This window comes from Thyridium curvatum, assembly GCF_004353045.1.
Source record: "Thyridium curvatum strain D216 chromosome Unknown NODE_56_length_292564_cov_84.152122, whole genome shotgun sequence".
NCBI classification, from domain to species: domain Eukaryota; kingdom Fungi; phylum Ascomycota; class Sordariomycetes; order Thyridiales; family Thyridiaceae; genus Thyridium; species Thyridium curvatum.
The window spans coordinates 188,242-215,797 of NW_022156811.1; the positions used below are offsets into that span (position 1 = coordinate 188,242).

General features: G+C 55.0%; 5 protein-coding genes across 5 annotated transcripts; 2 read left to right on the forward strand and 3 right to left on the reverse strand.

The window, feature by feature from the left end:
* Nucleotides 1-68: 68 nt before the first annotated feature.
* On the reverse strand, nucleotides 69-938 carry E0L32_008483 (uncharacterized protein; the record flags this gene model as incomplete). The annotated part of the gene is made up of 4 exons (XM_031143343.1): nucleotides 69-88; nucleotides 142-208; nucleotides 267-428; nucleotides 837-938. The coding sequence occupies 4 exons, from the start codon at nucleotides 936-938 to the stop codon at nucleotides 69-71; spliced, it is 351 nt and encodes a 116-aa protein (XP_030992308.1).
* A 1,583-nt stretch (nucleotides 939-2,521) lies between these two features.
* On the forward strand, nucleotides 2,522-3,821 carry E0L32_008484 (uncharacterized protein; the record flags this gene model as incomplete). Its single annotated transcript, XM_031143344.1, has 2 exons — nucleotides 2,522-3,473; nucleotides 3,535-3,821. The coding sequence occupies 2 exons, from the start codon at nucleotides 2,522-2,524 to the stop codon at nucleotides 3,819-3,821; spliced, it is 1,239 nt and encodes a 412-aa protein (XP_030992309.1).
* A 1,730-nt stretch (nucleotides 3,822-5,551) lies between these two features.
* E0L32_008485 (uncharacterized protein) lies at nucleotides 5,552-7,005 on the forward strand (the record flags this gene model as incomplete). The annotated part of the gene is made up of 5 exons (XM_031143345.1): nucleotides 5,552-5,772; nucleotides 5,852-6,289; nucleotides 6,385-6,474; nucleotides 6,531-6,860; nucleotides 6,936-7,005. The coding sequence occupies 5 exons, from the start codon at nucleotides 5,552-5,554 to the stop codon at nucleotides 7,003-7,005; spliced, it is 1,149 nt and encodes a 382-aa protein (XP_030992310.1).
* A 787-nt stretch (nucleotides 7,006-7,792) lies between these two features.
* On the reverse strand, nucleotides 7,793-9,806 carry E0L32_008486 (uncharacterized protein; the record flags this gene model as incomplete). Its single annotated transcript, XM_031143346.1, has 2 exons — nucleotides 7,793-9,673; nucleotides 9,756-9,806. The coding sequence occupies 2 exons, from the start codon at nucleotides 9,804-9,806 to the stop codon at nucleotides 7,793-7,795; spliced, it is 1,932 nt and encodes a 643-aa protein (XP_030992311.1).
* Nucleotides 9,807-19,898: 10,092 nt separating this feature from the next.
* On the reverse strand, nucleotides 19,899-27,321 carry E0L32_008487 (uncharacterized protein; the record flags this gene model as incomplete). Its single annotated transcript, XM_031143347.1, has 3 exons — nucleotides 19,899-20,420; nucleotides 20,504-26,794; nucleotides 26,860-27,321. The coding sequence occupies 3 exons, from the start codon at nucleotides 27,319-27,321 to the stop codon at nucleotides 19,899-19,901; spliced, it is 7,275 nt and encodes a 2,424-aa protein (XP_030992312.1).
* Nucleotides 27,322-27,556: the final 235 nt, after the last annotated feature.

The following is a 27,556-nucleotide window of genomic DNA, read 5'->3' on the forward strand; positions in this document are numbered from 1 at the left end:
AGGGTATCGTGGTGTTGGAACCTTGTGTCTTCAGTCATATCGCTAGCCAAAAGCTCCCGGAGCTTAGTCTAGGTCTTGGTCACGACCACTATGCAGAGTCAGCAGTCTGAACGGATGTCAACCTGATCCATCGGCACTTACCCGGAATGACAATGACGAGAATCAGGATGATGATACCGGCGATGAGGCACATGCGCATCTTCATGTCCTATAAAACAGCGTCAGTATGCTGTGCTGTCGACGGCTGGATCCAAGATCAGTCGTACCTTCCACCACATCTGCTTGCGCACTCTGTTGGCACCCCGCCGGAATCCCTGTGCTGAGACTGCCAGGTTGTCGGTCTTATCCTGGAGAGCGTCGAGCCTCTCGCCACGCTGGGAGACCTTGTTGATGTTCTCCCTCATGACACCGACGGTGTCATCGATTTGCTATATCCACGTCAGCCTTGTCCAGGCCATCGCTATCCCACAGTATGTGACCCGGATTGAAAGCTCGTGATGATTGCCGCAAACAAAACCCAGGAGATGATAGCTCGAATGCAAAGGAGAGGGGCACGGCCACGTTGGCGGTAGCTCTGATCGCTCCGCTGCGCTTGGTCCGCATGTCGGTCACGACGGGCATCCGGAAAATTTGGCAATCGCCTCCTTTTCGGTATCCATTTCGGCGCAGAATGGACAAAGCCAGGCCATCGTTGGTGGTGGCAGTCGCTATGCTACCGAGTCTCGCGGTCGCACAGGGCTAACCTCGTCGTTGCGAGGACGAAGATCACGAGCTTTCTTTCCGGGTGCAAACTCCCATCGCATTCAATTTGCTTGGTTCCATTGTGAGAAACTTACTGCCTGTAGTGCCTGCGTCCTGGCATTTCCGCCAGCGCCCTGCTGGGCTTGGCCGGCCTGGCCGCTGGGGATGTAAGGGTCATAAGGAGCGTCCTCAGGCATGGTTGCTGGGTTGAGTTTGATCGACTGGGTCGAGAAAGGGGTGAGGGAAAGCGCAAATAATCGATCGGCTTCAAGCAAAAGATCGGTGCGTGATTGTTTTCGCGGTCGCAGTCGGGTTCGTAGAAGAGTGGTGATGAAAGAAGATGGATTGGGAAAGGTTGGAGATGGTGTTTGTCGGGGAGATTGATGAAAGACGCAGAGGTGCGACGGAGGCGCTGGCTCTGGTTAAAGTGCTGGGCTGGCAGGCTGAGACGTCTGGGGGACCACCAGCCGAAACGAGAGGGCCGGGCAAATGCCTGTGCCAGGCCAACCTTCTCTGAGCTTTTTGCCCGCCCGGCGCAGCCAGTCAGACAAAGCCAAACAGGCCGCCCCGCCAACTAAACGTGAGGATGGGCAGGGGTCGTTTCCTGTTGCTGCGTCACCCACATGGGCTCAGAGACCAGTGGCCACCTTGACACGAGGATTCTTCGATCGGGTTCTCAGTAGCGCAAACGGGCACAGTACTCGCAGGATAGAAGAAACCGGGTGCAGATTGAGTGTACTCTCTGAACTGATGGTACCTACAGCTGGCGACTGCGAGCTGGACAAAGGACCCTGATACCTAAAATTACCTAACCGAACAACTGACTTACGGTAAAAGAGGCTATCAAACTTTGATCCCACGAGCAGGAAGAAAAAGACCAAATCAAATCCGTCAAGCCCGGCGCCTCGGTCATTCGTATCTTGGATGCCGCCTAGAAAGCTCGTGGTGGCTATGCTCTGATCAGGAAGCGCTGGCAGCCAGCCCACTTACTCATCATGACAGGCGGATGGATTGCGCGTTGCGCCTCGTGCCTCGTGGACGATTCGCTGTAGTGGCGGGACTGCCGGGAAGCTTGGAGGACGAAGCATTCCACCACCCATCAGCCTCTTGATAGCATTCAATGACAGAACCATCGCATGACAAGAAGAGGCTGCAAATGTAAAAAGTTGTCTTTACCAGAAATACTGGACACTCGCAGATAACCTTTTTGATCTCCCGATGGCAGCGACAATATCTGTTTCATCGACGCTTCAACCGACTTCCAGGCCCGGGACAGTAATCGTCCATGCTACCAACTAATAATAGCAGCCATTTAAAGTCAGTGAGGACTTTTTGGTAAATTGTCAGATAATGTTCTCCAGCGCCGTCGTTCAAGGACACCTCTCATTGACAATCTTTCGAGTGAGATCTCCTCGCTTTGGCATGTGAAGAAACTGGACTGGACAAAGAACAAAGGGGCTCGCATAGAATCCGGGGTAGACTTTCGGTACATAGAACATTCTCTGAATTCCAGGCCTCCACTGAAGTACCAACTCTGTTACCGATCGAATTGCCCCCCTTTAAAAATAGAGTGAAAGTTTTCACGGTAGAACAACGGTAGTTAACGGGTACCGTCGGACCACACGTGACCTCGAATTTCGGAGTTCATTGTCCAATCCTATCTATGATTATTCGATATTCTCTCCCATCAAGACGTTTGTCAGCCCACTCAGCAAGTCAATTCTGGGAGAGGAGGAGAGCCTGTGCTTCTGTTTCCCTTTCAAAGCAAGGCTCAGGCGCGATGGCATCTCTACCAGCGCTCCAGCGCGTCCAAGCACCTCTTCGGAGGTCTTTGACCTGCGCCGTCTCCAGCTCCAGGAGCTACGCCACCATCCCCTCCGGCTCGACAGAGGCGCCCCAGAAGGCAGCGCGACCTACTTACTTCAAAGACACCTCTGTTGCGCCCTTTTCTGACTTCCTGCCGACCGCGTCTGCCGCAAGCCCGCTCTCACCCTCTGATGCCTACTCTCTCAGGACCGCCGAAGTTGGGCCCAAGGGCAAGAAGAAGACGATCACGAGGTTGCCCGAATGGCTCAAGACTCCCATCCCGAACCCCGGAGCGAACGAAAATTTCCGAAAGATCAAGGCTGATCTGCGCGGTCTCAACCTGCACACGGTGTGCGAGGAGGCAAGGTGTCCAAACATCTCGGAATGCTGGGGAGGCTCGAACAAGGCCGAGGCGACAGCGACCATCATGCTCATGGGAGATACGTGCACTCGAGGATGCCGATTCTGCAGCGTGAAGACGTCTCGGACGCCGCCGCCGCTCGATCCTCACGAGCCCGAGCATACGGCAGAGGCCCTCGCCAGGTGGGGGCTCGGATACGTCGTCCTTACGACTGTGGACCGCGACGACTTGATTGACGGAGGCGCAAGGCATCTGGCTGAGACCATTAGGAAGATCAAGGCCAAGAGCCCTACATTGCTCGTCGAGACTCTCACGGGAGATTTCCTGGGAGACTTGGACATGGTCAAGATTGTGGCCGAGAGTGGCCTCGATGTGTTCGCTCACAACATCGAGACGGTGGAGGGCCTCACGCCGTACGTGCGTGACCGCAGGGCCACATTCAGGCAGAGTCTGAAGGTGCTGGAGCACGTCAAGAAGGTACGGGGCGAGGGCAACATCATTACGAAGACGAGTATGATGCTCGGTCTTGGAGAGACCGAGGAGGAGATTTGGGATGCACTTCGAGGTGAGTTTGATCCAATACTATGCTTTTTCAAGATCCAATCCATTTACTGATACTCGAACAGAGCTGCGGAAGATCAACGTCGACGTTGTGACCTTTGGTCAGTACATGCGGCCGACCAAGAGGCACATGAAAGTCGAGAAGTACGTCACGCCAGACGAGTTTGACCTCTGGAAGCAGCGGGCTCTGGACATGGGCTTCCTCTACTGCGCCAGCGGTCCCCTCGTCCGCTCCTCGTACAAGGCGGGAGAGGCTTTTATCGAGAACGTGCTGAGGAAGAGAGCGGGCGAGAAGAGGCTTGCAGGCAATCCGCTCGGCGGCGCTGTCCTAGCGGACGCGAAGTCCGCGTGATATATGCTGCACGTTTTCAACAGAGAAATGCATTTGTAAAATACTGATAATACACTGGGGACTGGCAAGCAATTCCCCACGGTACATGAAGCATAGGGTCGGCGTATTAGGATTGGTCAAGAAGAACTTTGCAGCTCTAGATAATCGATCTGAGCTCTTTCAACAGAGCGCACAAAATTGCTCGAGGAGCCTTGATTTCCCACTTGACAGTATAGGTACGCTTGTGAACGTGAATGCATCATGCCTGTCCAATAGTAGGCAGTAACCAAACTACGACCCCCCTTTGAGCCAGACCTTGCAGCCCTTCTCACGAATAGGGAAGAATCAGATGGCCTCCTTCCTGGCATCGGAATCCTAGGATCATTAACCATCGATACAGCACAGCAACTCCTTAAGCCCGCATTCGCCCCATCGCAAAGCATACGACTACTCCTCTCAGTCAAGTTGGAACAGCCCGAACAGTACAGCGCATCCTGTCCTCACGTGCACTCGATGTGCCTCCTAGGCTGCATTGTGTTACAGCAACATGCAGGTGACCTCTCGTTTACACAGTCTGGCCCGCCAGCAGCAATGATGTCGGAACTCAACCCGGTAGTTGTCGTACAGGGACAGACATGCGCAAGATCGCCGCTAGATGCATGAAGCAGGCGGCATTCATTGGCCAATGCGACCAACGTCTAAACGCCATGCATTGGCGCTCAGGATATTGAATCTTTGATTCTAGCAACCACAGGTTCCCCATAGCCAGTCACGAGTAAGCCCTCGAAATCAACAGGGAATGTGTCCCCGGCCACGTTCCATCCGCAACACAGCCCGACCCAGATGGACCTCGACTAAGCCCGTCGCGAGGAGATCAAATCAGGAGTTCTGTATTATAATGGATCTAGCTCGAAATGGCTTGTAACTGCGTGCTATGCAGAACCATCTCACGCTTGATATGAGTGATCCCGGTGGCTTAGACCCAAACTTTGGCTTCTGATAACGAGGCTGAAAGCCATGGCTAATTCGCTCTCATAGGTATGACATTGGCTCGAAGAGGGATCATTTGTACCGGGCTGCTCAGCATGAAAGGCTCGTACAGACTTGTACCTCTACGCACAATTCAGACTCAACGTAGTATCAGCTCGAGAGACCCAGAACTTGCAACCTGCCCGGCGACCAACTCTCCTTGCCAGTGGCGAGCAATCCATGACCTGCCATCATGAAAACACTAACCCCCTAGGCATGATTCAGCACGGTTAGAATATTCATTCAGCTTACTTTTCATCGGAGCAGTCCGCCCGCCTCGACATGTGTCAGGGGACCCCCAAAAAGAACAAGAAAGAGCGAAATGGGAGAACTGTTGGTTCCAAAGATGAGATCATGGTGGGTAACATGACCACACTGCCATGCTGTTGCCTCCTGTCAAGAATGTCACCGAAGTCATCACACCGTGCCGCTGGTTCCCGAGCGAGGCTTGCTTACTTTTGTCATCCAACAACAGAGAGGGCGACGGTGCTGTCATCTGGAATCTCCGCCGGTTGGTCAGATTGAAGTCCGACACATCTCAGACCGAGACGTTACAGGGGCCCCTATTGTCTTTGTAAATAATAATCGCAATAGCTGAAGGTAACAGTGCAGAATGGTGAGGATGTGTTCATGTCTCCTGGGTCTGTCTATAAGAGGGCTGGGTCCGACAGTTGGACCGCATCTCGATCTTGCCATCACACGGGGCAGCACTCTACACCAAAATGGGTTCTCTAGACTCTATCGACATTGTTTCTGCTCGCCTCAAGGGCAAGGAGTTGCACGTACCTAATCTTCAAGACATCTTTGCCCACTGGCCGTCCCGTCTCAGCCCCCACCAGGCAGAGCTCACCGAGATCATCAACCGCAAGCTTGACGAATGGATCAAGGATCCCAAGACACGCCTCAAGGCAGACAAGTGCGACATTCCCGTCTTTACTTCGAGGTCAGTCTAGTTGTCGACGTCTTTGCCCCTTGCAGTTCTGTCATGAGTCCTAATCAACCCCCTTTTTTCTGTGTAACAGATGGTGGCCCTCCGCCTCTGTCGACGCAGCCCTCTGCGCCGCGTTCTACAACCTCTGGCTCTTCATCTGGGACGACGCCCTTGACGGCGAGGATGCCATGCACGACATGGCTAGCACTAGAGAGCTGCACAGGCAGGCCATCGCCTTCATCGAGCACAAGCTCGGCCTCGCCGCAGCCGGATGTGGACGGCCCACGGCGCCGCCGCCCGTGGCCCCTTCCGAGGCGACGGCCGTCGTGTTCGACTTTATCGGGGAGCGCCTATGCGCCGGACACAGCGAGGCCGGGCGCCGGCGCTTCTTCCGGGAGATCGAGTATTACATGCGCTGCTGCGAGGTCGAGCAGAGCCACTACTACGAGGGGGTGCTGCCGTCGGTCGAGGAGTACTGGGCGCAGCGCAGGGGCACGACGTCGGTGTATTCCAGCGCGGCGTTGGCTGAGTGAGTCTTTTTTCTTTCTTTTCCCGACACTCTACGTATCTGTCTGCTGGGGGGAGGGTGGAGGATAAGGCTGACGGTGGACTGGACATGCGTAGCTTCCTGGCCGGAGTGCAGCTTCCTGAGGAGCTTTTCCAGACTCGAGAGCTCGAGGCTCTGTGGGATGAGCATAACAACAACATATCGATGTAAGTCATCCGAGGAATGGCACTGGTATGCAGTAAGTTAACAAACTTTGCTGTAGCGTCAACGATATACTGTCCCTGAAGAAGGAAATAGTGAGTGATATCCCTTCAGACATTCTTCCACACGAGGGCACCGCTCACACTAAGTCACACCACCAGCATGTCGGCGCCCACAGCAATATTATCCCGATCACTATGCAAGCGACAGGCAAGGATCTAGATGCCATTGTCCAAGATCTCGTCGAGCAAGTACGCGAGTCGGTAGCCAAGTTTGACCGTGCCGCCGCCGGCCTGTTGGCCATGGTAGCCGGCGATGCAGGCATGCATGAGAATGTCGAGGAGTACATCGAAGTGCTACAGACCAACCTAACGGGAAACTACTACTGGTCGTGAGTTGTACCTTACAAGTCTTCTACTTCTGTGCATGGGAAGCTATGCTGACAATATTATGTCTCCTTCCGCAGATTGGGATGTGCTAGATACGGTATCACCAAGTATATCCAGAAGGATGGTTCTCTGATCATTCCGCTCTAGATTTTCCATGTATCCTTGCAGAACAAAAGGGACGGGATTTGGCTCTCATATGTTTGCTTTGCTCTGTTCCTGGTGCTTTCCTACTGTTCCCTGTATGGTGTACATATCTCCACTGAGCGACAACACTGTCAAGCAATTGTTGTTCTTTCTTCCTGATTATAGCTTCAAGTCACAGTCTACGAGCATCCGAGGAAGATAGGCAATATTTGAAATATGGTCTTGCCATGTATTACTATTACTACAGGGACGTTTTATATCCGCCTGGGGTATATGATAATCGCTCCATAGACCTCTTGGAAGCTTAAATCTCCTATGTGCGAGTTCCCTCCGTCATCATATACATGTCCCATCGTGAACAAGCCCCATCACCATTTGTCATCCCATTTTGTCACCACCCGGAGGGAAAGGAGAAGTAAACCAGAAAAAGAGGAAAATGTGCGAGGAAAAAAAAAAGAGCCAAAAATTGCGAGAGCGGCTATGTATAGCTGTAGTGTTATCTGCGAGCTTGAAAGACCCAACTTTTCTAGCTGACAACATGTGTGTGTGTATGTATATAAAAATGTACCCGACTGTATGGGGTCCCAAACCATGTAAATGCTTTGTCGTAAGGATCGTAAGAATTAGATAGTGTGTTGTGTGTAGGTGGTATCGAGGTTTGAATCCAAGGTCCCTGTAGGAATAAAGGAAAAGCACCGCTGGGTGATGAAGGAATGCAATGCATGAAAGGTTAATATCAACAGCTAATCATACATTGTGTGCAAACGACCCCACTTCATCCATCTCCTATTTACAGGAGAGCGGCAACAGCCATGACGACAAAGCCGGCAAGGCCGAAGCCAGCGCTGGTGCGGCCACCGGCGTTGACGGTCGCGAAGCCGCCCGTGGGGGTAGGCTTGACGGCGCCAGTGCCGGTGGGGTTGGCGGCACCGCCGCCAACGGGGGAGTTCTTGGTGTTGGTGGCACCGGGGGGAGACACCTTGCCCGTCTCGGCAGGACCGGCGGGGTTGGTGGGGCCGGGGACGATGTTGACGGTGCCAGCAGTGGTGGTGAAGCCGACCTGGGGCACGGTCATCGCCGTCGAGATGGTGACGGTGGTGCTCGAGTTGGGGATGGTCGAGCCGGACTCGTCGGTGCAGGGCACGACGGTGGTCTGGTCAACGATGACGGTGGTCTGCTGCTGGGCAGGGACGGTGGGGGTGGCAGTCACGGTGATGTAAGTGGTGACGGTGGCGCCAGTGACAATGGCCGGGTTCTTGGGGACGTAGGGCGCGCAGAGACCCTGGAAGAAGACAACGGCCTGGGAGACGATGGTGTCGCTCTCGCCGTGGGCGTAGATGCAGCTGAAGACGTTCTCGACGAACAGCTTGTCAGGGCAGTAGCAGGCGTGGTCGGTGTTGTCCGAGCAGGACAGCTTGAACAGGAAAGTGTTCAGGCACTGGGGAACGACAGCAGGGCAAGGCAGGGTCTCCTCGGGGCCCTTGGGCTTGGTGGAGGTGGCAGGGAGCGACTCCGCGGGCTTGGAAGGAGAGGAGACGGGCGAGTTGCCGGTGGTCGTGGACTGCTGAGGAGGCTTGCTCTCGACGGGCTTGCTCACAGGGACGGAGCGGGTCTCGGTGACGGGGCAGATCGTGGTCGAGACGGGAACGGTGACAATGGTGGTGGTCACGCTGCCAGCAGGGCAGTTCGGCACAGTGGGAGCGCAGCTCGTGATGGTGGAGACGCTGGTGGTGAAGATGGTCGAGGTGCTCATGAAGCTGGTCGTGGTGATGCTGAAGCCGGTGCTGACAGAGGGAGTGCCGACAGAGGGGACGCTGCTGGTCGAGGAGCCAGGCGAGTTGCTGGTGGTGGTCTGGCCAGGAGTAGTCTGAGTAGGCTTGCTCTGAGTAGGCTTGGTCTCAGAAGGCTTGCTCTGGGTGGGCTGGGTCTCAGACGGCTTGCTCTGGGTGGGGGTGGTCACACCAGGGGAGGACGGGGTGGTCGCGGGCTTGGTGGCCGGAGTGGTGGTGCTCTCCTCGTCGCTGCAGGTGTCGGTGTCGACCGAGGTCGTGGGCACAGCAGGGGTGGTGACGGGCTTGGTAGGAGGAGCGGTGGTGGCAGGCTTGGTGGTGGCGGGCTTGGTGGCGGGCTTAGTGGGAGGGGGGATGCTCTTGGTACCGCAGTCGAAGGTCATGGAGGGGACGTGGACACCGCAGGTCTTCTTGGGCTTCTGGGGCTGGGGAGGGTAGACGATGGTCACGTTCTTGGCACCACCGCACTGGTTGTTCTTGACCCAAGTACCCTTGGAAGAGCAGGGAGAGCGGTGCTTGCACTGAGAGCCGTCAGGCATGTCGTAGTGGAACTCGAGATCGCAGTCGAACTCGGGGATGACGTGGATGCCGCCGAGCGAGAACTTGTCGGTCTGGCCACCCTTGCCGCAGCCGAAAGAAGGAGAAGACTGCTTGTCAGGACCGCAGCTACCGAAGATAGACTTGCCGCCAAAGGTGCGGGCATCGAAGCGGTCACGGCGGCCGCTGCCGGACTTGCACTCCCAGCCGAAGAAGTCGAAGCCGTCATAGTTGTTGAAGGGACCGGGGGTGGCATCGTTGAAGTCGAAGCCAGGGATCTGCTTCGGGGTACACTTGTTGTCCGTGTTCTCCGGGCAGGTGAAGGGGGGAGCGTTGTGGAAGCCCTAGACGATGCTGTGTTAGTCGTTGGCCATATGCAATGCACCCTACAGAGGCGAGGCTGCATGTGTATATAGGGCAACTTACGAAGGTGGCAGCAGCACCGGCAGCAAAGCCGAGGACAGAGACAGACTTCATCTTGAGTATCTTGTAACTTGAGTCGGTTGTATGTGTTGTTGAGTGAGTGTCGATATAAAACGAAAAATTGGGTTATTCAAAACGAGGAGGCTGAGAGCAAAGAAGCGAATGACTTTGACTCTCGAGAAAGTAAACGTTCGATATGGAACAGAATCGACTGTTGAAAAGAAAAGGCTGTGCTGCTTGAAGCATGGGAAAGAGAAGAGAAGGGAGGACAGAGAGGAGGACCAACTCGGGCTATATACCAACTCACACGATGGTTGGAGAGGCCGCAAAGCGTGTAAGCCAGGCCGGGAGGCGGCTCTCTGGCTCGACGGAGACTTCTCTCGTGGAGACACAAAGCTGGCCGTGCCATGGATACCTGGTAAGCGCAGCAGCGACTGGGGGTCAAAGAGCCCAGGTGGTCCCCCCATGGCTTTGACCCTGGCACTTGGACGGACAAGGGACAAGGATGGATGGATGGGCCTTTGTTCGGATGCTCTTTTTGGACATGGCAGTGCAGGGGTTGATGGACGGCTTCGGCGTTGTACATCGTAACTAAGCGAGGCAAAGGTCCGTTGCCATTGCATCCCCTGCTCCGTCCTGAGCCTCGTTGGTATCAGAACTGTGCACTCAGTAGCTGAAGTGTCATGGCTTGGGGGTTGGTTGGCTACGAGCAAGAGGCCCACGTTTCTGCCTCTGGGGGAGACGGCCCCTTGCTTTCCCCCCCCCTTTCCTGCTCGGGCCGCAAGCAGCGTTTAGAGAAATAACGGGAGGTGAGGTGAGTGAGCGCATCGCCGCGGTTCCTGGCTGACGAGTGGGATACATCCAGGATTGATGGATGCTACGGTATGGCCATCGAGTGTTTCTGGAGAGTTGTAGTGCAGATTTGGTCCTTCAAAGAGGTACAAGAGGTACGTACCTACCTACTAGGTAGGTACTCCGTAACTCGAGCACAATGCACCTGCACAACACACAGTCAGCCAGATCAAGCTGGTGGGCTAAAGGGGGCGGCCCCGCACAAGGCACGTCAAGGCTAACAGCACTTTTTTTAGTGGACACAGCGGTACGGATGACATCCATGGAAGTTTTCCTAGCGAGAGCGCGCGGCTCCAAAAATGGGCGCCCGGGGGGGGCTTTCTAAAACAGGGGTCGCCCCACCAGTCAACTGCTTGCCTGGCTGTTGGCCCCCCCGGCACTGTCGACCCTTTTCCCGAACAACCATCGTGGCCTGTCCAATCGATGCACTACGCCCACGCTGGTAATAGACACCGAAATGACATGGGGCCCCCTGGATGGACTAGCAACGTTCTCTTTTTGGCCCTCGTCTACCCAGTTCGGCCACGGCTTTTCGTACGGACCAACTTGTAGCTACGGAGGACCGACAACCATCGCGAGCCCGTCATCTGCCTGCCTGTGGCCTGGCGGCTCAGTGACCAAACAGCTGACCAAGATCATCAACTATGCCGCAGGCGGCGTCTACCGAGATCTTCACTACCCGGCTAAGAATATCTTGCGGCGGGTTGCTACGCAGACACTACAAGGACAAGTAGAGAAAGGAAGAGGCTACGCCACCTCAGACAGAAATAGCTGGCAGGAACAAAGAAAGCCACCAGAGACCAGCCGTCATCCTCTGCATCGTGATCGCAGACGATGCAACCCGCACTCCTCCAGTGATGCCTGATGCGAATGAATGTCCCCCGGAAGCTGCTCAGCCGGAAAGGCACGGTGCGAGTGCTGAAGTCGTAGTCCATCACGGACCATCACATCCTGCTGCGACTGTGACAGCACAAGCAGTGCGCGAAAGAAACAAGCAAGCAACCTGAAAACAAGTCTTCTGCAGCATCACATCGGGCCAACACGACGAAGAGCGACCCATCATCCATCGCCAAACTGCCCAACCTGAAACAACAGGCCGTTGCTCAGCCACCAGCTTCACGCTAATGCAGGAACCGCAAGACCTCGACGACCTTACCTGGTTGGGAGTACCTGCCAGGCACAGGGCACCATCAGCCAATGGATTCGGCCCTAGCCCAACTCCCGAAACTCTGGTGCTGTCCATCTCCCGTCACGTCCGTGGATAGATACAAGTTGAGATGGAAGAGGGCCCCCAAAGCAGATCTTCGCACCCATGCTGACTGTATTATGTATCATCGCAACTCCAGCGCTGATCACCAGGGCATCTATCTGATTCTGGACTATCCTCGTTAACGTTATCGGCCTGGACACCATGAATAGATCAGATCCCCTTTCTGCGCCGCGGGCCTGCCCTGATGATAATCCGCTTCAAGCCGGATGCGCGCACCATGTCGATAGCATGGAGGAGAAGGTGGAGCACCAAAGAGACTTTGCCTTTCGCATCTCCTAATTACTACCTACTAAAGGGGCAGTCTCCTCTTCTTCGCCGTTTCTACGGAGTACGTACGGGATGTTGTTAGTCGGAGCGTTCCGGCCGTGCCGTGATGGGACAATTTGCACCAGCCAGAGCTACGGCCATGTAGAGCTTTGGTGTCCCCCTTTTTTTCAACCGAAACGCCTCGCCTGGTCTGCGGCGACGATGCTGAATGCAGCAAGATCCAGACTGTTTAGTCAACCAGAAGCGAGGTCCCCACTACCCACGCTCGAGCAACATCTGATCCTGGGCCCCTGGCAGGAGGCTCGAGCAATCCCTGCTGGCTCTCGTCGATTCCGCCTACGGAGTAACTAACTACGGAGTAGGACGTCAAGCTCAGTCGTCGAGTCGTCCCCGTGAATCACACAGTATGTGACTCGCACAATGGACCATTTCTGGACAGGCACTGTTTTGTGTGAAATCTCGGCCCTTGGTGATCTTTGCACAGTTTTGGCCAGATGGAGGGTCTCGATCTGCCGTCCTCCCGCATGCCGTACCCCAGATGTCCAGCATTCCACAGGCGCCGGACGGCGGGCGCCTTATGTGAGCTGTCGAACCCCAATGTCTCAGCCTTTCCAAATCAACGGCCGTGATTAGCCCACTGCGCTGTCATACCTCGGACATACTGTGACCAATGGTTGGTTTCCAAATTGGAACTACTTGTACGTCTTTGGAGCTACGGTCTCAATGGAGGATCTGCACCTTTTTAGTCGCTCCGTCAACTTGTTTCATGTTTCAGCCACGAGAAGCCGCACGAAGGAATCTACGGAGTACCTGCGGAGTAGGGCGCCAGTAGGAGCCGCCGGGGTGGACATCAGCACTCTAGACCATGATAGGACAAGGCCTCTACTCGTACAGATTTTGCTTCTTCTGCGCGGAACGTGGGCGACTGTTCTTTTTTGGCAGCTCGGCGCCACTCCATTTTCTGAGGACCGTTCCCGCCATGCCCGTTTAGACTGAAAGGGACGGTGGTGCACCGTGGTGCACCTGCACTTACGTACAGGGCAATTTCCACATCCCCGCGCGCCTAAACCAAGAACAACCAGATGCCAACCATCGCACATTACATCGTGGTGCCACCAGAGCTCCACTGTCGACTGCAAGGCAGCGTGCTCGACTCATACGGAGTACAAGTACAAGTAGTTATGTCGGTGGCTGGTCGGTGATTACACCTGCGCACCCTCCGACTTGGAGGCTTCGGTGGGTATCCTTCACCGAGAGAACTTGAGAAAGGGGATTCTCAAAATGCATAGCCAAGACGACACACACACTCTGCTTATTAGTTACATGCGGATACTCTCGCTGGAGACCCCGTCCGGTCCATGCCGAGGCCGCGTAACTAAGGGAGCTGAAGGCCGCTCAGACCAGAGTCTACGAATTCGCCCCATCTGCAATTTCCACCTGCAGCACGCAGATGTCAGTGCTAGATGTAGTTACGGAGTACGAGATCTCTTCTGCGAGGGCTGGATTAACTACATACCTACGGACCTGATCCTGACTAACTATGTGGTCGCTGGCAATTCCTTTGACAGTTTGGCTCCGCGCGTGATGCCATGGCACCCGAATCACATTCTCTCACACTTCCTCGTCGAGCCTGCATGTGATGTACGTATGTTCTTGGACCAGATCAAAGGTAGCTCGCGACTGGTAACATTCGATGCAATTTCCCCATGCACGACGATTCAACCGCATGCTACTGTGGTGGACTCCGTTCTTGGCTCACTCGTGGAAGCGTTGTTCTCACTTGCGCGTATCATGGAGCCGATGCCCACCAATGACAGATAAAGAACACCTTAAGGAGTAGCTTTCTTGCATCAAGCTTGTACATACGGCTCTGCCAGTTGGTTCAATTGTTTCAAACGGTTCGCTTGGTTCGCTTGCGAGTCGTCAGAACGTTAACAATCCTTCCGTCGACAGCATTGACCACCCGGGGGAGTTCCTGGTTTCTCGGCGTTGAAACCGGGGGATTTCTGCCTACCGCATGTGGTCTCCCAAGCTTTTGACCAGACCATCTACAAGTACAGGTCGATTACACACGTCTTACGGATTATTCGATTTGACCTATCTTGTTGCCGATGCCTTTCGCCATCCTTGCTTCCCACCTGTACTAGAGCGGGTTCAGTCGAATTCGGGCAAGCAACCGTCGTGGACCTTGGAAGCGAGGTAAACAGCCCACCGCTTTGGGAATGCCTGGGCAGCACCCCTGCTGTATTATTGACAGCGTCTCGCTATTAAGGTTTGCTCCTCAGTACGACGCACCGCTTGGGGGGGAGATCGACAGGCACAATTGCCCGAACCGGATTTCCAAAGGTTTGCTTGCGCCTGGTGCGTCCGGCGAGAACGGATGGCACCGGATAACAAAATGCACCGGGAGGACCGAGTACAAAAAGATCAGTGTCCTGGTGCTTTTCTAGCCCATGCTGCATGAAGTTCGCGATATGTAAACGAGAGTGGCAATGTTGCTTTTCTTCTCTTGTCATCTCGTCTGCTGTCAATTTTCAACGGCGAGCGAACGAGCGGATACTGTCTTGCCAGTTAAACCCGTTCGAGTAGGCGATTCGTGAGCCATCCTGTGGCGCCTGTGGGGGAGCTTGGGAGGGAAGGCTGTCGCCGCCCCTGTTCCCCGGTCCAGAACTATCGACAGTTTTCCCTTTTTTTTCCCCCTCCCTTCCCCCCGGTTGAACCGGGGATGTGTGAACCGCTGTCGCCCATCACCGTTGTTGCCCTTGCTTTTTGTTGCTATGCATGGGTGTTGCGAGTCAAGGGCAATGCCCACGGAGGGGCAGGAGTGGAAGTTGAACAAGGGAAGGCACTCGAGTCTCTGTCTGGGTTCGGCATAGCCTGCTGGCAGGGATACATTGGCTCTTCTCTGCTGGGCTTAGGTTGTTGGCCTGGGTCGAGAGGATCCCCTTGTTGGCCCCATCTTTCGCTTGAACTTGGGATAAACACAGGGAACACTGGCCCTGGATCCTTGCGATTGCAACCTCGACCGGGATAGAGGCTTGTTTGTCAGTGCTGGTCCAGACTCGGATCGGTCTTGGCAAGTTCACAAACGGCAAGCCGGCAGGCTGCTTTGGCCAGGAACCACCCAGCAGATGCTCTCGCTCGACACCTCGGGCTGTTCGAGATGGCCGACCACAAAGAAGAAAGGGGAGAGATTGGCCGGGACTTGTTGGCAAAGTCTCTGATAATAGGAGTTGAAGTGATGACCCCTTTCCGGTGGCCTCTACCAATGGCCTAGTTGTATATCCATTGTCTAATAATAGGCGGGCAGCGGTACGTGCCGTGCTGATCTGGCGGCACAATACTTGAGACTACTCGACTGTTCGCTTCTTCGATATATACTTGGACACGTACGCCGCCTTCGCCTGGTTGAGCATTCACAGTCAGCACGTACGTCCACGACCGAGCCTGTACGCACACCCGTCGGTCAACTTCCATCTCTCCAGGCTCCTTGGATGTTGGATGCGAGTTGACCAGAAAGGGACATGCTTGCTTGCCTGCCTGCTTCGCCATGGGGCCATATGCATATCCCATCCGAACACGCGGTCTTTCAGCTCGCTGCATCTCCAGAGATCGTCCGAGGCGCGCATAGGGGGGAGAACCACAGCGGTCCTCGAGTCGAGGGATTTGATCTCCCATACGAACCTTCTGTCCATCCTCACGTCGGAGTTTCCCGTCCCAAGTGCCGCGATAATTCATGCGATCCAGCACTGCCGGGTACGAGGTCAAGCATTCTTCTCCACGGACGGCATCATTTTCAAGAGTGTACGCGGGTAAGGGTCCCTGGATTTTGTTTGTTTCTAAACTTATCACAACAGCCCCCATATGCACCCATCTCCATATACTCTGTTGCTTCACACTGTGTAGATGCTGGCACCTATGTTGATGGAGCTCGAGGATGAAGTACATATGTAGATCACGTTCTAGGTTGTCCCGTTTCACAAGTAAAGTTGGCATGGCCCCAGACACGCTGCGCCTCTTAATCCATTCAAGCAACCAACTTAGACAGCACACACACATACACACACACTTCTTTACTTCAAACAAGCACTGCCATCGTCTCAGGTCATGCAGACAGAAACAACCACGCCGGTATGCTTTTGTGGATGTGTAAGTGTGCCAAGAACGGAGAAGAGCCGATTCTCGGTCAAGCTGAGTGAGAGCCGTTCGTTGGTCTGTTGGGAGTTCTCAGCTGGACCCGCACCAACGCGTTTCGAGATACGAAGACCTGAAACAGGAGTTGGGGCTCCTCCAAACTGGCGATAACCTTCTCAGCATCTGCCCACTGCTCTCCTCCTTTCCTTGTTTCGAAGATCCATTCGATAGATTTTGGGATGGTGCCTCCATTAGTTCCTGTAGCCTTGTGATCCTCAATGCGCTCGAGCGAGAACCGGAGAGCAAATAAACTGGTCTCTTCAGTCCCCGCGCTGTGAGCATAAACCACCACTCCGTCCAATTCTACTCAAAACTCTCTCCGGATGTCATACACACACCACAATGCCCCAATATCCTATGACTCGGCCTCTCAAACCCTTCACCCGCCAGCCTGCATCCTACGTATCCGCTCCTCCGCGGCCCTCGCCCTGCGCTCCCGCTCAAGCCTCACCCGCTGCTCCGGCGTCAGGCCCCTCGCCTCCTCCTCCCGAGCCTCCCGCACCGTCTTGGGCAGCCCGCCGCCCAGCAGGCGCGGCCCTTTCCTCTTGCTGTCCACCGCCTTGGGCCCCTCTCGCGCGAGCCGCTCCTCCTCGGCCTTGCGCCTCTCGGCCTCCTTCTTCTCGGCCTCCTTGCGCTCGCGCTCCTCCCGGCGCTCAGCGTCCTCCCTCTTCAGCGCGGCCGGCACGCCCGCAGCGTCCCAGTCCCACCTGCTATCGCCCAGCTCGCTCCGCGCCACCCTGAATGCGTCTCGTGTCGCCCGCTCGCCGGCAAGCTCAAAAGCAGTCTTGCCCTCTGCGTTCTTGACTGTGGGGTCCGCGCCGCCTCGGGTGAGCAGGCCGCTCACGAGTGGTGCCGAATTTTGTGACGAAGCCAGGTGCAGTGGTGTCGGTGCGTGGTGGTTCGACTCGGCAGGGTAGAACCTGAAGTCGGTTGGGAGCTCGTTGCTCTTGAGGTAGGATAGTAGAGCAGGCAGTTTTGACCTGCGAATGAGTGCTTGTATCTGCGTAGTGTGTAGCATGGCAGTCTCTTCCTCCTCAGACAGCTTCGGGGCCACCGGTTTGGCCTTGGTGGGCGTCGGCTTTGAGACCGGTGCTTCAGCCTCGGGCTCTTGGGGTTTGATCTCCCGGACCTTGAGCCGGGTGAGCTCAATAAAGGACCTCATGAGCTCGTTCTGCGTAGCGCGGCGGGTGCTGAATGGGAAGCCTCGTATCCTGGAGTCGTTGGGCTTGATGACTTGGCCGTCGTAGGGACCGTAGATTGTCCGCCGGTTTGTCACACCGGTCGCACGGATGAAGAGCAGGTCTGAAGTATCTAGTAGCCCCTTCCAGTCGCTCAGGAGCTCCCGTACATCTTCTACCAGCGCCTGCTCGTTGTAACGACGAAGACTTGAACCGGCCGAGTGCGCCGCACCCTTGGCCGCATCGTTGGCCGACTGCGACCCTCCCTGTTTCCTTCTTGTGGTATACCGATGGAAAGTCTTGTGGGCCAGGACGGTCGCCTCTCGGCTGAGAGATACACCACCGTGCTTCATCTGGCGAGGAGCCAGAGACACCACCATTGCCGCGAAATGACCGCCTCCAATCATGCACAGGAAGATATGGCGACCCTCATAGGCGGCCGGTGCGATGCTCCCATCTTTCATGTGCTTGGGCGTAGCTATGGGAGCTAGTTGCTTTGCCTTGATCGCATCGACAATCTTGTCTTCCCGTCTCAGCTCGTTGCTGTCAAATATCGCCCGATACACGCCAAAATACGTGTGCTCCGGGAGAACTGAAGTGGCAAACCACATCAGTGGCGGCTTGCCGGAACCGCGTTTCTTCTTCTTGCCTGAACTGTCCTCGTCCTCGTCGTCGTCACCATCGTTGACCTGAGAATTCCTCTCGGCAAGATTTGCTTGCTTCTTGAGCAGTGCCGTCAGGGTCGTTTCCTTGCGCCCGCCCGCTGGCCCTTCATCTTCGTCATCGTCCGACTCTTCAGAGTCGGATCCGGAGAGCGATTCATCCAGATCGCCAATGAGTTTCTCAAATTCGTTTTCGGTCACGGGTTTGAATCCCCGTAGTTTCTGCTTGAGGTTGTAGTGGTGCCAGTCAGACTTGAGATGGCCTTTCTGGTCCAGGACTGAGCTGAACGACAAACCGCACAGCGAGCAGGACTGGGAGCCCACTGTATCGTCGGACGTTGGTGTCTGCGGCCTGTCCTCTGGCGTGAGCTCCACGGGGATTTCCTGCGTTTCGGCGTCCGTCTTGAGGACCAGAGTATCTAGCACTTCTGCTGGCAGATCGTAGAGGTAGAGCGGACGGCGCAAAAGCTCATCCTGGGGCCTGTCGCCCTTCTTGGGGGCCTGCGCAGCGGTGGTCGCATCAGCCATCGAAAGGCGAGTATCGGTATCGCAATGGCCCTTGGTGCTGTTTTCCCTCTCCCCGAACTCCTGGGATAGTTGGGCCTGGGTTGCTCTTATATTTATCAAGGAGTGTCGGTTCCTGCTGCGCGCTCATCAGTGAATCTGATGAAAGGCTTGGTGGGGCCGCTATCGATAAGGCACTGCCTCGAGTGACGTCTGCGGGGTGACTCAGGCCGGACTACATATACTTGTACCAATTTTTGCGCCAGGATATCGATGTCGAGTTTGACGGAAGACATCCTCGTCTTTCTATCTGTTGGTTGATTCACCGGTTCCTACCAGGGGACCTTCATGTCGAGTAGATGCAAGGTATTTCAATGGAGCTCCGATGGAAGCCACTGTTGTCGCGATCATAACATGCTCAATCAACACTTAATTTGCATCGACTAGGACTGAATCATAATGAACTGTTCCGTACGTGTTCCCGCTCCCAACGTCTCTTCATTCTGGTTCGATCTTGAATGTTGGATATCTAAACTTGAGAGTGATATTCGGAGGGTAGTGATTACAAAAATCCAGGAAAGAAACCATGGCCAAGTCGCATCTTCTGATCCAGTGAACGAAATAGGCATTTCCTTGCAATTTGGGAAATTGGAAAGACCTGAAGAGAATAGATGACAAGAAAATGTTCAACCCCGACGGAGTACGTTACCAGGAGACCAACTTCAAAGTTTTAATGCAGAGCAACTGATACAGCAACCTTTCATGTTTTACTGTTGTCTCTCCGTTTGATCGATCGATGAATAATGCAAAAATGAATCAGCGGCATTATTAAACAAGCACATAGCATCGGAACAGGCTGTTCGAAAATAGCGTCTTTGCCGTCTCTATCCTATGTAACCATGCCATAGTGAGAACCATATGCCAGATTCATTAATGCAGACAAAAGACCCGATCTCATCCTATTCGTATCGATACTGCCGCCGAACTCTTCTCTCTCTCTCTGTCTCTCTAGCCATCCATGCTTGCACAATTTCCATTATGTACCCAGTCCGCCCTATTTGTACAGTTCAAAAGGGGAAAATGAAACGAGGAATAACAACTAAACAAAAACGACTTGTGAAACCAAGTGCTCCCGTCCACGGACACTGTCTGATTTCAATAACGCCCCAATTGATGATGCCCCCTCAAATTCGACGCCTCTTCTCCGCCCCCCCCCTCCTCACAGGAACCCCTTGGTCAAGCTCGGCGCCCTCGTGCGGCCAATGCTGCTCTTCCGCCTCGGGATGTCCGGCGTGCCGTCTTCGTCCTTGCCCGCCAGCGTCGCAGCGCTACTAAACGTCGCCGTCGTGCCCGACCTCCTCATGCTGCCGTAGCCCACGACGCTGCCCGCCACGCTTCCCGCCACGCTGCCGGCCGACGACCCCTTCTCCATCCGCAGGTTCTTCCACCCTTCGAGCTCGCGCTCGAGCCGCAGGCTCTTCTCCTTCTCCTCGCGCAGCTCGCGCTCGGCCCGGCGCGCGCTCAGCTGGTTGCTCGACTCGGACGACTGCAGCTCGTCGATCGTCTGGAGCAGCTTGTCCACCTTGTCGCGCATGCGGCCGACGTCGTCCTGGAGCTGCCCGTTCTGCTTGTCCTTGCGCTCGATCTGACTCTGCAGGTCTTTAACGATGCGGTCGACGTTGCGCACAGACCTCTGCGACTTGGATCGCTCGTTCTCCTGTGCCTCGAGCTGTGATTCGAGCTGGTGATAACGCATGCTTTGTTAGCATCTCTTCTTGTGATACGGAAAGCAAAAAAAAGTGTAGTTTGCCAAGGGCGCCTTACCTCTTGAATTCTCTTGTGGAGGAACTTGATGTCCTGACTGGCCGTGGAGTAGCCCTTGGTCTCCAGATCGACGAGCCGGAGCTGGACTTCATGCAGTGACTTCTCCAGAGCAGCTTTCTCCTTCTGCAGCTGCACGCTCGTGTCGCGCTCGGTGACCATGTCCTTCTGCATCTCCGACACCAGCGCCTCGGCACGGCGCATTTTCTCCACAGCGGCGGCAGAGATGTCCTCCTGCTGGGCGAGGCTAGACCGGAGGTCGAGAATCTCCTTATCGAGGTTCGCAGCATTGCGTAGTGATGGGCTCTCGCTCTTAGCAAGCTCGTCAAGACCGGCCTTGGCCTCTTCGAGGCGAGCTTCGATGCTGCGCTTCTCACGGACAAGGCTATCGCGCTCAGATGTGATCTCATCAACCGAGCTGCGCAGAGTTCTGACTTGGGAGAGAAGATTGACGATCTTGCTCTGCGCTTCATTGTGGGCGTTGACAGCCTCATCGCGCGATGAGACTACATCAGAGAGCGTTGCCTCGAGACGTGACTTCTCCTTTGACCAGGTTGAGCTGTTCAGGACCTCATCGTCCCACTTGGATCGGAGCTCGTCCAGCTCCTCTCGGAGACGGGTGATCTCGGCCTGCTTGAAGAGCTTCTCCTCACGAGCGAGATCGAGCTCCTTGGTGATGGTGGCAAACTCGGCTTGATACTTCTTGCGGGTCTGCTCCATGCTCGACTCCTTATCCTCGATGTCCATGGCCCGCTGGTTCCGGTAGTCCTCGAGCTCGTGCTGGAGGCGCTTCTTAGCTTGCGTTGCAGCCTCGAGGTCCGTTGACATGTCTTCAACCCTCTCCTCTAGGCGCTGGTTCTGACGCTGCAGGTCCTCCAGGGCCGAGTCCATCTTCTTGCGCTCAGACATAATCTCAGCGCATGTGTCCTCGGCTTCCTTGGCTTGTGTTTTGGCGAACTGCTCAGCCCGAGAAGCCTTGAGGACAGCAATCTCGGCTTGTTCTAGCTTGCTGAAGTACTCGTCAGACCTGCTCTTGTACAGGTTGAGACTTGCAGTAACATCAGCTAGCTTAGACGCCTCCGCGTCCAGCCGAATCTGGAGATCTGCAAACTCCTGCAGGAGCTGATTACGGTTGGTGGCCTCTTGCTCGCGAGCAAGACTCATCTCCTGCAGGTCGGATTTCGCGTCACGCAGATCGACCTCGAGCTTGGCGCGGTCGTGTCGCATCTTCTCGTAATGCTCCTTCACATCCGCCAGCTCTGCCACTGCATCTTTGTGACTGTGGAGAAGGGATCGGCGCGAGTCTTCTTGGCTGTTGAGCAAGTCCAAGATCTCCTCGTGAGATTTGGTTTGAATGTCGCGCAGGGAGAGTTCGCCAGTGCGCAGCGCCTTCTCTAAGGCAGAGCACTTCTTCGAGGAGTCGTCAAGGAGGTCATGAAGTCGACTATTTGCCTGCTCAAGTTTCTGAACACGACGCAAAGATGAGGATTCGTCAGAAAACACATCTGGGGCCGGGGTGGAGCGGTCAAGTTGGCTCTGCAGTTGGCGGTTCTGCATCTGTGCCAGCTGCAGTTGGTTTTGCAGGTCCTCAACCTCAGCCTTGAGTGCCGTACGGTCGGCGTGAGAGCCGGAGTCGTTCACCTTGTCAGTCCGGTAAGAGCCGTTGAGCATTTCCGGCTCGACACTGTTGAAGCGAGGACGGGGAGGAGTGGACATGGCCGTGTAGACTCGGCCATTTGCCTTGGCTTTTCGCTGAGTGGGCGAACCGCTGAAATGCGCCTCGTTGCCACTGATCTCTTCGAGACGCGGCCGCTGCGGGGAGTCCTGGCGCTGCGCTCGGAGCTCAGCAAGCTGTGACTCTGCATTTGTCCGTCCCGCAGTCTGCACACGGAGATTCTGTTGGAGCTCTTCGACCTTGCGCGCCAGATCAAAGTTCTTGCTCAGAAGTCGGTCATTGCTGCCATCACTCTGAACTGCAGGCAACGAGTCCGGATCGACCACCTTCAGCACGTCGAGAAGCTGTTTTCGAAGCTGGACTAGCTCCTTGTCTCGAGAGTCAAGAGTACCCTGAAGGGTTCGGACAGTGCCCTGGGCCTGTGTCCGAAGCTGCTTCTCGGACTCGATCGTGCGGTTCGCCTCAGCCAACTGCGCGGTGAAGTTTGACGAGACCTTCTCCGCATTACGGCTGCTCTTCACCTCACGAGCCACCTCGTGGTTCAGATCCTCCAGATTAAGTTGCAACTTCTCTACTTTCTTCTCCAGAGACGCGATGGTGATCTGGGACTCGCCAAGTTGCTTGTTTAGCTTGGTGTTATGTTCTTCAATCTTGGCCTTTTCGCGTTGCAAAACCTGGAGCTGTCCGCGAGATGCTTCGCTTGCCCTGGATGTCGAGCGAGCAATTTCCAAGCCCTTCTGTTGGAGCTTGTTGAGCAAAGCGCGATTGTCATTCTCCGAGGCCGAGAGCCGGCTCTTGACGGTGTGAAGCTCTCGCTCCAAGCGTTCCTTAGCCTGATCGTTCTTGAGACCAAAGTCTCCAGATGAGAGGATCAACTTGTTGAGGTCCTCGACCTGGTGATTGAGCTTGGCGCACTCCTCCTCGAACCACTTCAGACGTTCTTGAGCAGCCTCGAGATCCTTGAGCAAGCTGTCTTCCCGCTCCCGGGCAATTCTAGTGGCCACTCGTTCTCCCGCGACCTCTGCCTCACGTCGAGCTTCCTCGGCTTGAGACTTAGCCACTCGAAGCTTTCTAATTTCTTGCCGTGCCTCATCCCGCTCTGCTTCGACGGCAGTCCTGGCTTCCATTGTCCGGCGAAGGGTATCCTGCTGAGCGTACAACTCCTTCTCGATAGTGATCTTGGACTCATTGAGATGGTCGAACTCATCCTTGAGGGTTTGATACTTGTGTTCGCCGAGCAGCAGGACGTCATCCCGTGACTGCCGCTCTCTGCTCAATTCCATCTGTGTTTTATATAGCTGGTCTTTGAGGTCCTTGATCTGGGACTCGAGTACTTGGCGGTTCTGATCTGCTTGAGCATCCTCTGAGAGTCGAGCCTGTAAGAGCTGCTTGGCATCCTGGGCCTCACGCTGAAGCTGCGACTGTTCAGACTTCAGTGCGACGATTTCGGCCTGAACCTCTCGCAGGCGAGTAACAGATTTCTCTTTTTCGGCGCCGAGAGATTTCTTCTGCTCCTCGAAAGCATGCCGCTCGGCCTCATACCGCTTGTTGTCGCTTCGCAAGAGCGATAGTTCACTCTCCTTCTTGCGGACCAGGTCTTCGTAGTCTGTTGAGGTTTGCGACAACTTTGATAGTTGCTGTTGAACGTCTCGGTTCTCAGCGAGCAGCTTCTGTTCTCTCGACTTGATCGACTGCAGCTCCTTTTGTGCTGCTACGAGCTTCACCTCAGCGTCCTGATCGATGCGCAGAAGCTTGCCTTCTAGATCGCGAGCTTTGCGGTCTTTGAGAGATAGCTGGCTTTGTAGCATTTTGATCTCGTCCTCGAGAGCCGCTTCTTGCTCACTTCTCTCGGACTGCTTTTGAGAGATCTCAGAGATGGCAGCCTCAAGCTCGGAGACGCGGTCGGCGAGTTGTGTCTTCTCCGCTTCAAGGCGGGCGATCAATCCGGCGGCCTGCTCTAGTTGGGACCGGTATTTCTCAACATCATCCTCGGCCTTCTTTTTGGCGTCAAGCAAGTCGTCGAGTTGATCTTCCAGGCGCTCCTGGTCTTCTATTGCCCCAGCGAGCTTGTCCTCCAGCTCGGCTTCACGTGACTGTAACCGTTTGAAGATCTCCTCCTTATCGAGGGCCAGTGACCGCTCGCTCTCGAGAGTCTGCTGTATTCTCATCATTTCCATGTGAACGTTTCGTCTCTCGTCTTCAAGCTTCTGGCGGTCAGCAGCCTCTTGCTTCATCTTGTCGTTGAGTTGTCGGATCATCTCATCTCTGCGCTTGACCTCTGTGGCTGTGCGAGTTGCTCCAAGCAAGGGCTTCATCTTGATAAGAAGTTGCCACCAGGGATTCTCGCACAGATCCAGGTAGACCTGGAAGTTTCTCTGGATGACACGAGTCGCTTCGGCTCGGTACAAGCGCTTGTAGGCGATACGGCGCTGGGTGAAACCACGAGCTACTGATTGGAATCGAGACATTATCTCCGTGATCAAGGCATCTCGTTGCTCTTCCAGCTCTGCTAGGACGCCGGCACGGAAGAAAACCTTGGTGAGACCAACCCGGAAGTCCTGCTTATCAAGCTTCAGTTTGTCGAGCATCATCCTTGCTGCCGCCTGGCCTTCGAGATACCCCTTTGGCATATCTCGGCACAGGACCTCATAGCGTTGGCGGAACTCTGCAAAGGGCAGCCTATTCGGGAATCCGGTTCGGACAATGCGAATTCCTTCCAAGACACCATTGCACCTCAACTGATCGAGTACCAGTAGGTTGTTGAACTGCTTCGGTCGCTTTTTGTGATTGGGAAGAATACACCGGACGAAATGAGGGTGAGTAGAGTGAAGCTGAGCCATAAGACTTGAGAGCTGCTCCTTGTGTCTCTGGGCTACGGTTCGGAACAGACCTTTCTTGACGCGACTCCGCATGCCACCGGTCTCCTCGTCTTGCTCGGCACAATCGGCGAATAGTGCAGCCACGTGCTTGTCCGTGGAAGCGGCCAGAAGGCGGGTTATGTTGTCGTTCAAGGGATCCTTGTTCTTCTCCAACCAGCCTTCCGTCGAGTATTCCACTTCTGCAGCATAGTGAGTGAGGATGAAGCCATGCTGGAGTCTTGAAGGCCGGTATTTGGTGGATTTCTTGTCCCAGAGGGAGTGGAGCTTCTCGGTGAAGGTTTTGTCGGTTGCTTTCGGCATCACACAATCCTCATCCAGACAGGAGAATATACCGATTGGGTTTGGCAGTTCGATCAGGTCGATGGTTGGTTGAAGATCCCTGCCAAAGTCGATGAATTTCCACTCGATTTGCTCTCGAGCGTATTCTTCTTGCTCGATGACGAACATGTGATGGTTGAAGAATTGCTGAAGCTTTTCGTTCGTGTAGTTGATGCATAGCTGCTCAAAACTGTTTTCTTCAAAAATCTCAAAGCCAGCAATATCGAGCACTCCAATGAAGTGAGAGTCATCCATGCCCATACCGCTCCGGTCAAGTTGTCGGTTGATTCTGGTCACAAGGTCACCGAAACCTCGCTCGTAGATACCCTTTGCTAGGGCGTCAATCGCAAGACGGACTTGGTCTGGCGTCTGGACCTTTTCTACCCATTCACGGCCTGCTTTGACTTTGGGATGCAACAGACCTTGCAGGAAGGGCTCTAATGGAACGCCTAGCAGCTTACACACTTTTTCTGCGTGTGTTTTGGCATCTGGCGCAAGCCTGGCCTGATCGGCCGCTCGACTCTCCTTGACGACTGAGATGTTGCCCAAGTGGAGAACAGCAGCGACAGTGCGCAGAATCGAGTTCTGCTCCTTGTCCGAGAATCCCATGACGTCGAATGATTCCATGAGCGAGCTCCATTCGTCGCGATCCGAGACACCGACAATGGTGTCGTGACCGTCGCGAGTGTAAGCAAAGTCGTCCACATCGAGGCCGTCGATCTGAAACTCTTGCTTCATTTTGCGGTCCGCACCCTTGATCAGTTGGTAGAAAACATGATAATTTCGCTCTTGGGAATTGATTCTGACGACCCGGGATTTCTCCAGGAGATACCAGTCGATGAATGCACCAGCGATGGAGCCAGCCTTGTTGAATTCGATCCGGATGAACTTGCCAAACCGCGAGGAGTTGTTATTCCGAACTGTCTGGGCATTTCCGAACGCCTCCAAAATCGGATTGGCCCGCAGAATCTGAGCTGACAGGTTGGCGTGCTGTTGGCCCCGGCTCTTGATGGGAGATTCGGACTGCGCGACGGCGGCCAGGTATTGAATGACCTTTTTCGTGTTCTCTGTCTTTCCAGCGCCCGACTCTCCGGTGACCAGAATACTCTGGTTCTCGCCTTCATCAACGAGATTGCGGAAAGCCTCGTCGGCCATGGCATAGATATGGGGTTTCGTCTCCTCGCGATTCCGCCCTTTGTACATATTAATGTACTCATTGGTATAAATCGGCAGCGGGCAGTAAGGGTTCACTGTCACCAAGAACAGCCCCGAGTATGTGTATATCAGATCGGCTTGATAGCGCATGTGTAGGTTGTGTACCACCGATGCCTCATTGAGGTGCGTCAGCTCAGCCATGTCGTTGGCCTTGTCGAACTTGGCCGGATTGACCTTGTCTGCGCTGTCCTCGTCGACCTCGCGTTGCTGTAACGCCGGAATTAGTAATGCACGACCAAGCTTGGGGGAGCGGGCGAGGATGGCCAACTCACACTGCCGTCCTCGCATTGTACGAGAATCCGGTTCCCGCCAAGGTCTTGCACGATCCAGCCCTTGACGAAGGCCGTCTGCGGATCTTGCAGCCAAACGTAACGCTTGCCCGAAAAGTCATTCTCCCCCTCAATGCCTTTGACGGCATCTGCGCTCCGACGCATCTCTTCCGTCTTGATGAAGGAGGGGGCAAAGGTGTTGGATCCAGGGGTGCCCTCTCGCGTATGCCGGGCCATCCCGTGGCTACTCTGGCTGGTCGGGACAAGGGCATTCCCGAATACTGCCTGTGATTGACTTCGGGTATGTGACATTTTCGGAGACGTAGTCGTGGCTGGCGAGGTTGAGGAGGAGGGGAATACCACTGATTTTGGCCGACCTGCTCCTGCTGGCCCGGGTGACATGGAGGGGTTCCTCGCAAAGGGGTTGTTGCGCGTCTGCGCCATGTTGTGGAAGTTGGAGGCCATCGTGTCAGGTCATGAAGCCGTGGTTTGCGCGAGGTTGCGTCGTCGATTCCTCCGATATGGATGCTTGGTGGTGTTGCGTAAACATTAGACGGAGGCACTCATTATCGTAACAAAAGGGCTGAAAACAGTGCTTCGTGAGGGAAGATAAACAACGAATAGCAGATGTAGATTACGGCCTTGCAGAAGACCGTCAATCGAGACCCGTCAAGAACTCTTTGGTCCAAAAAAGCAACCA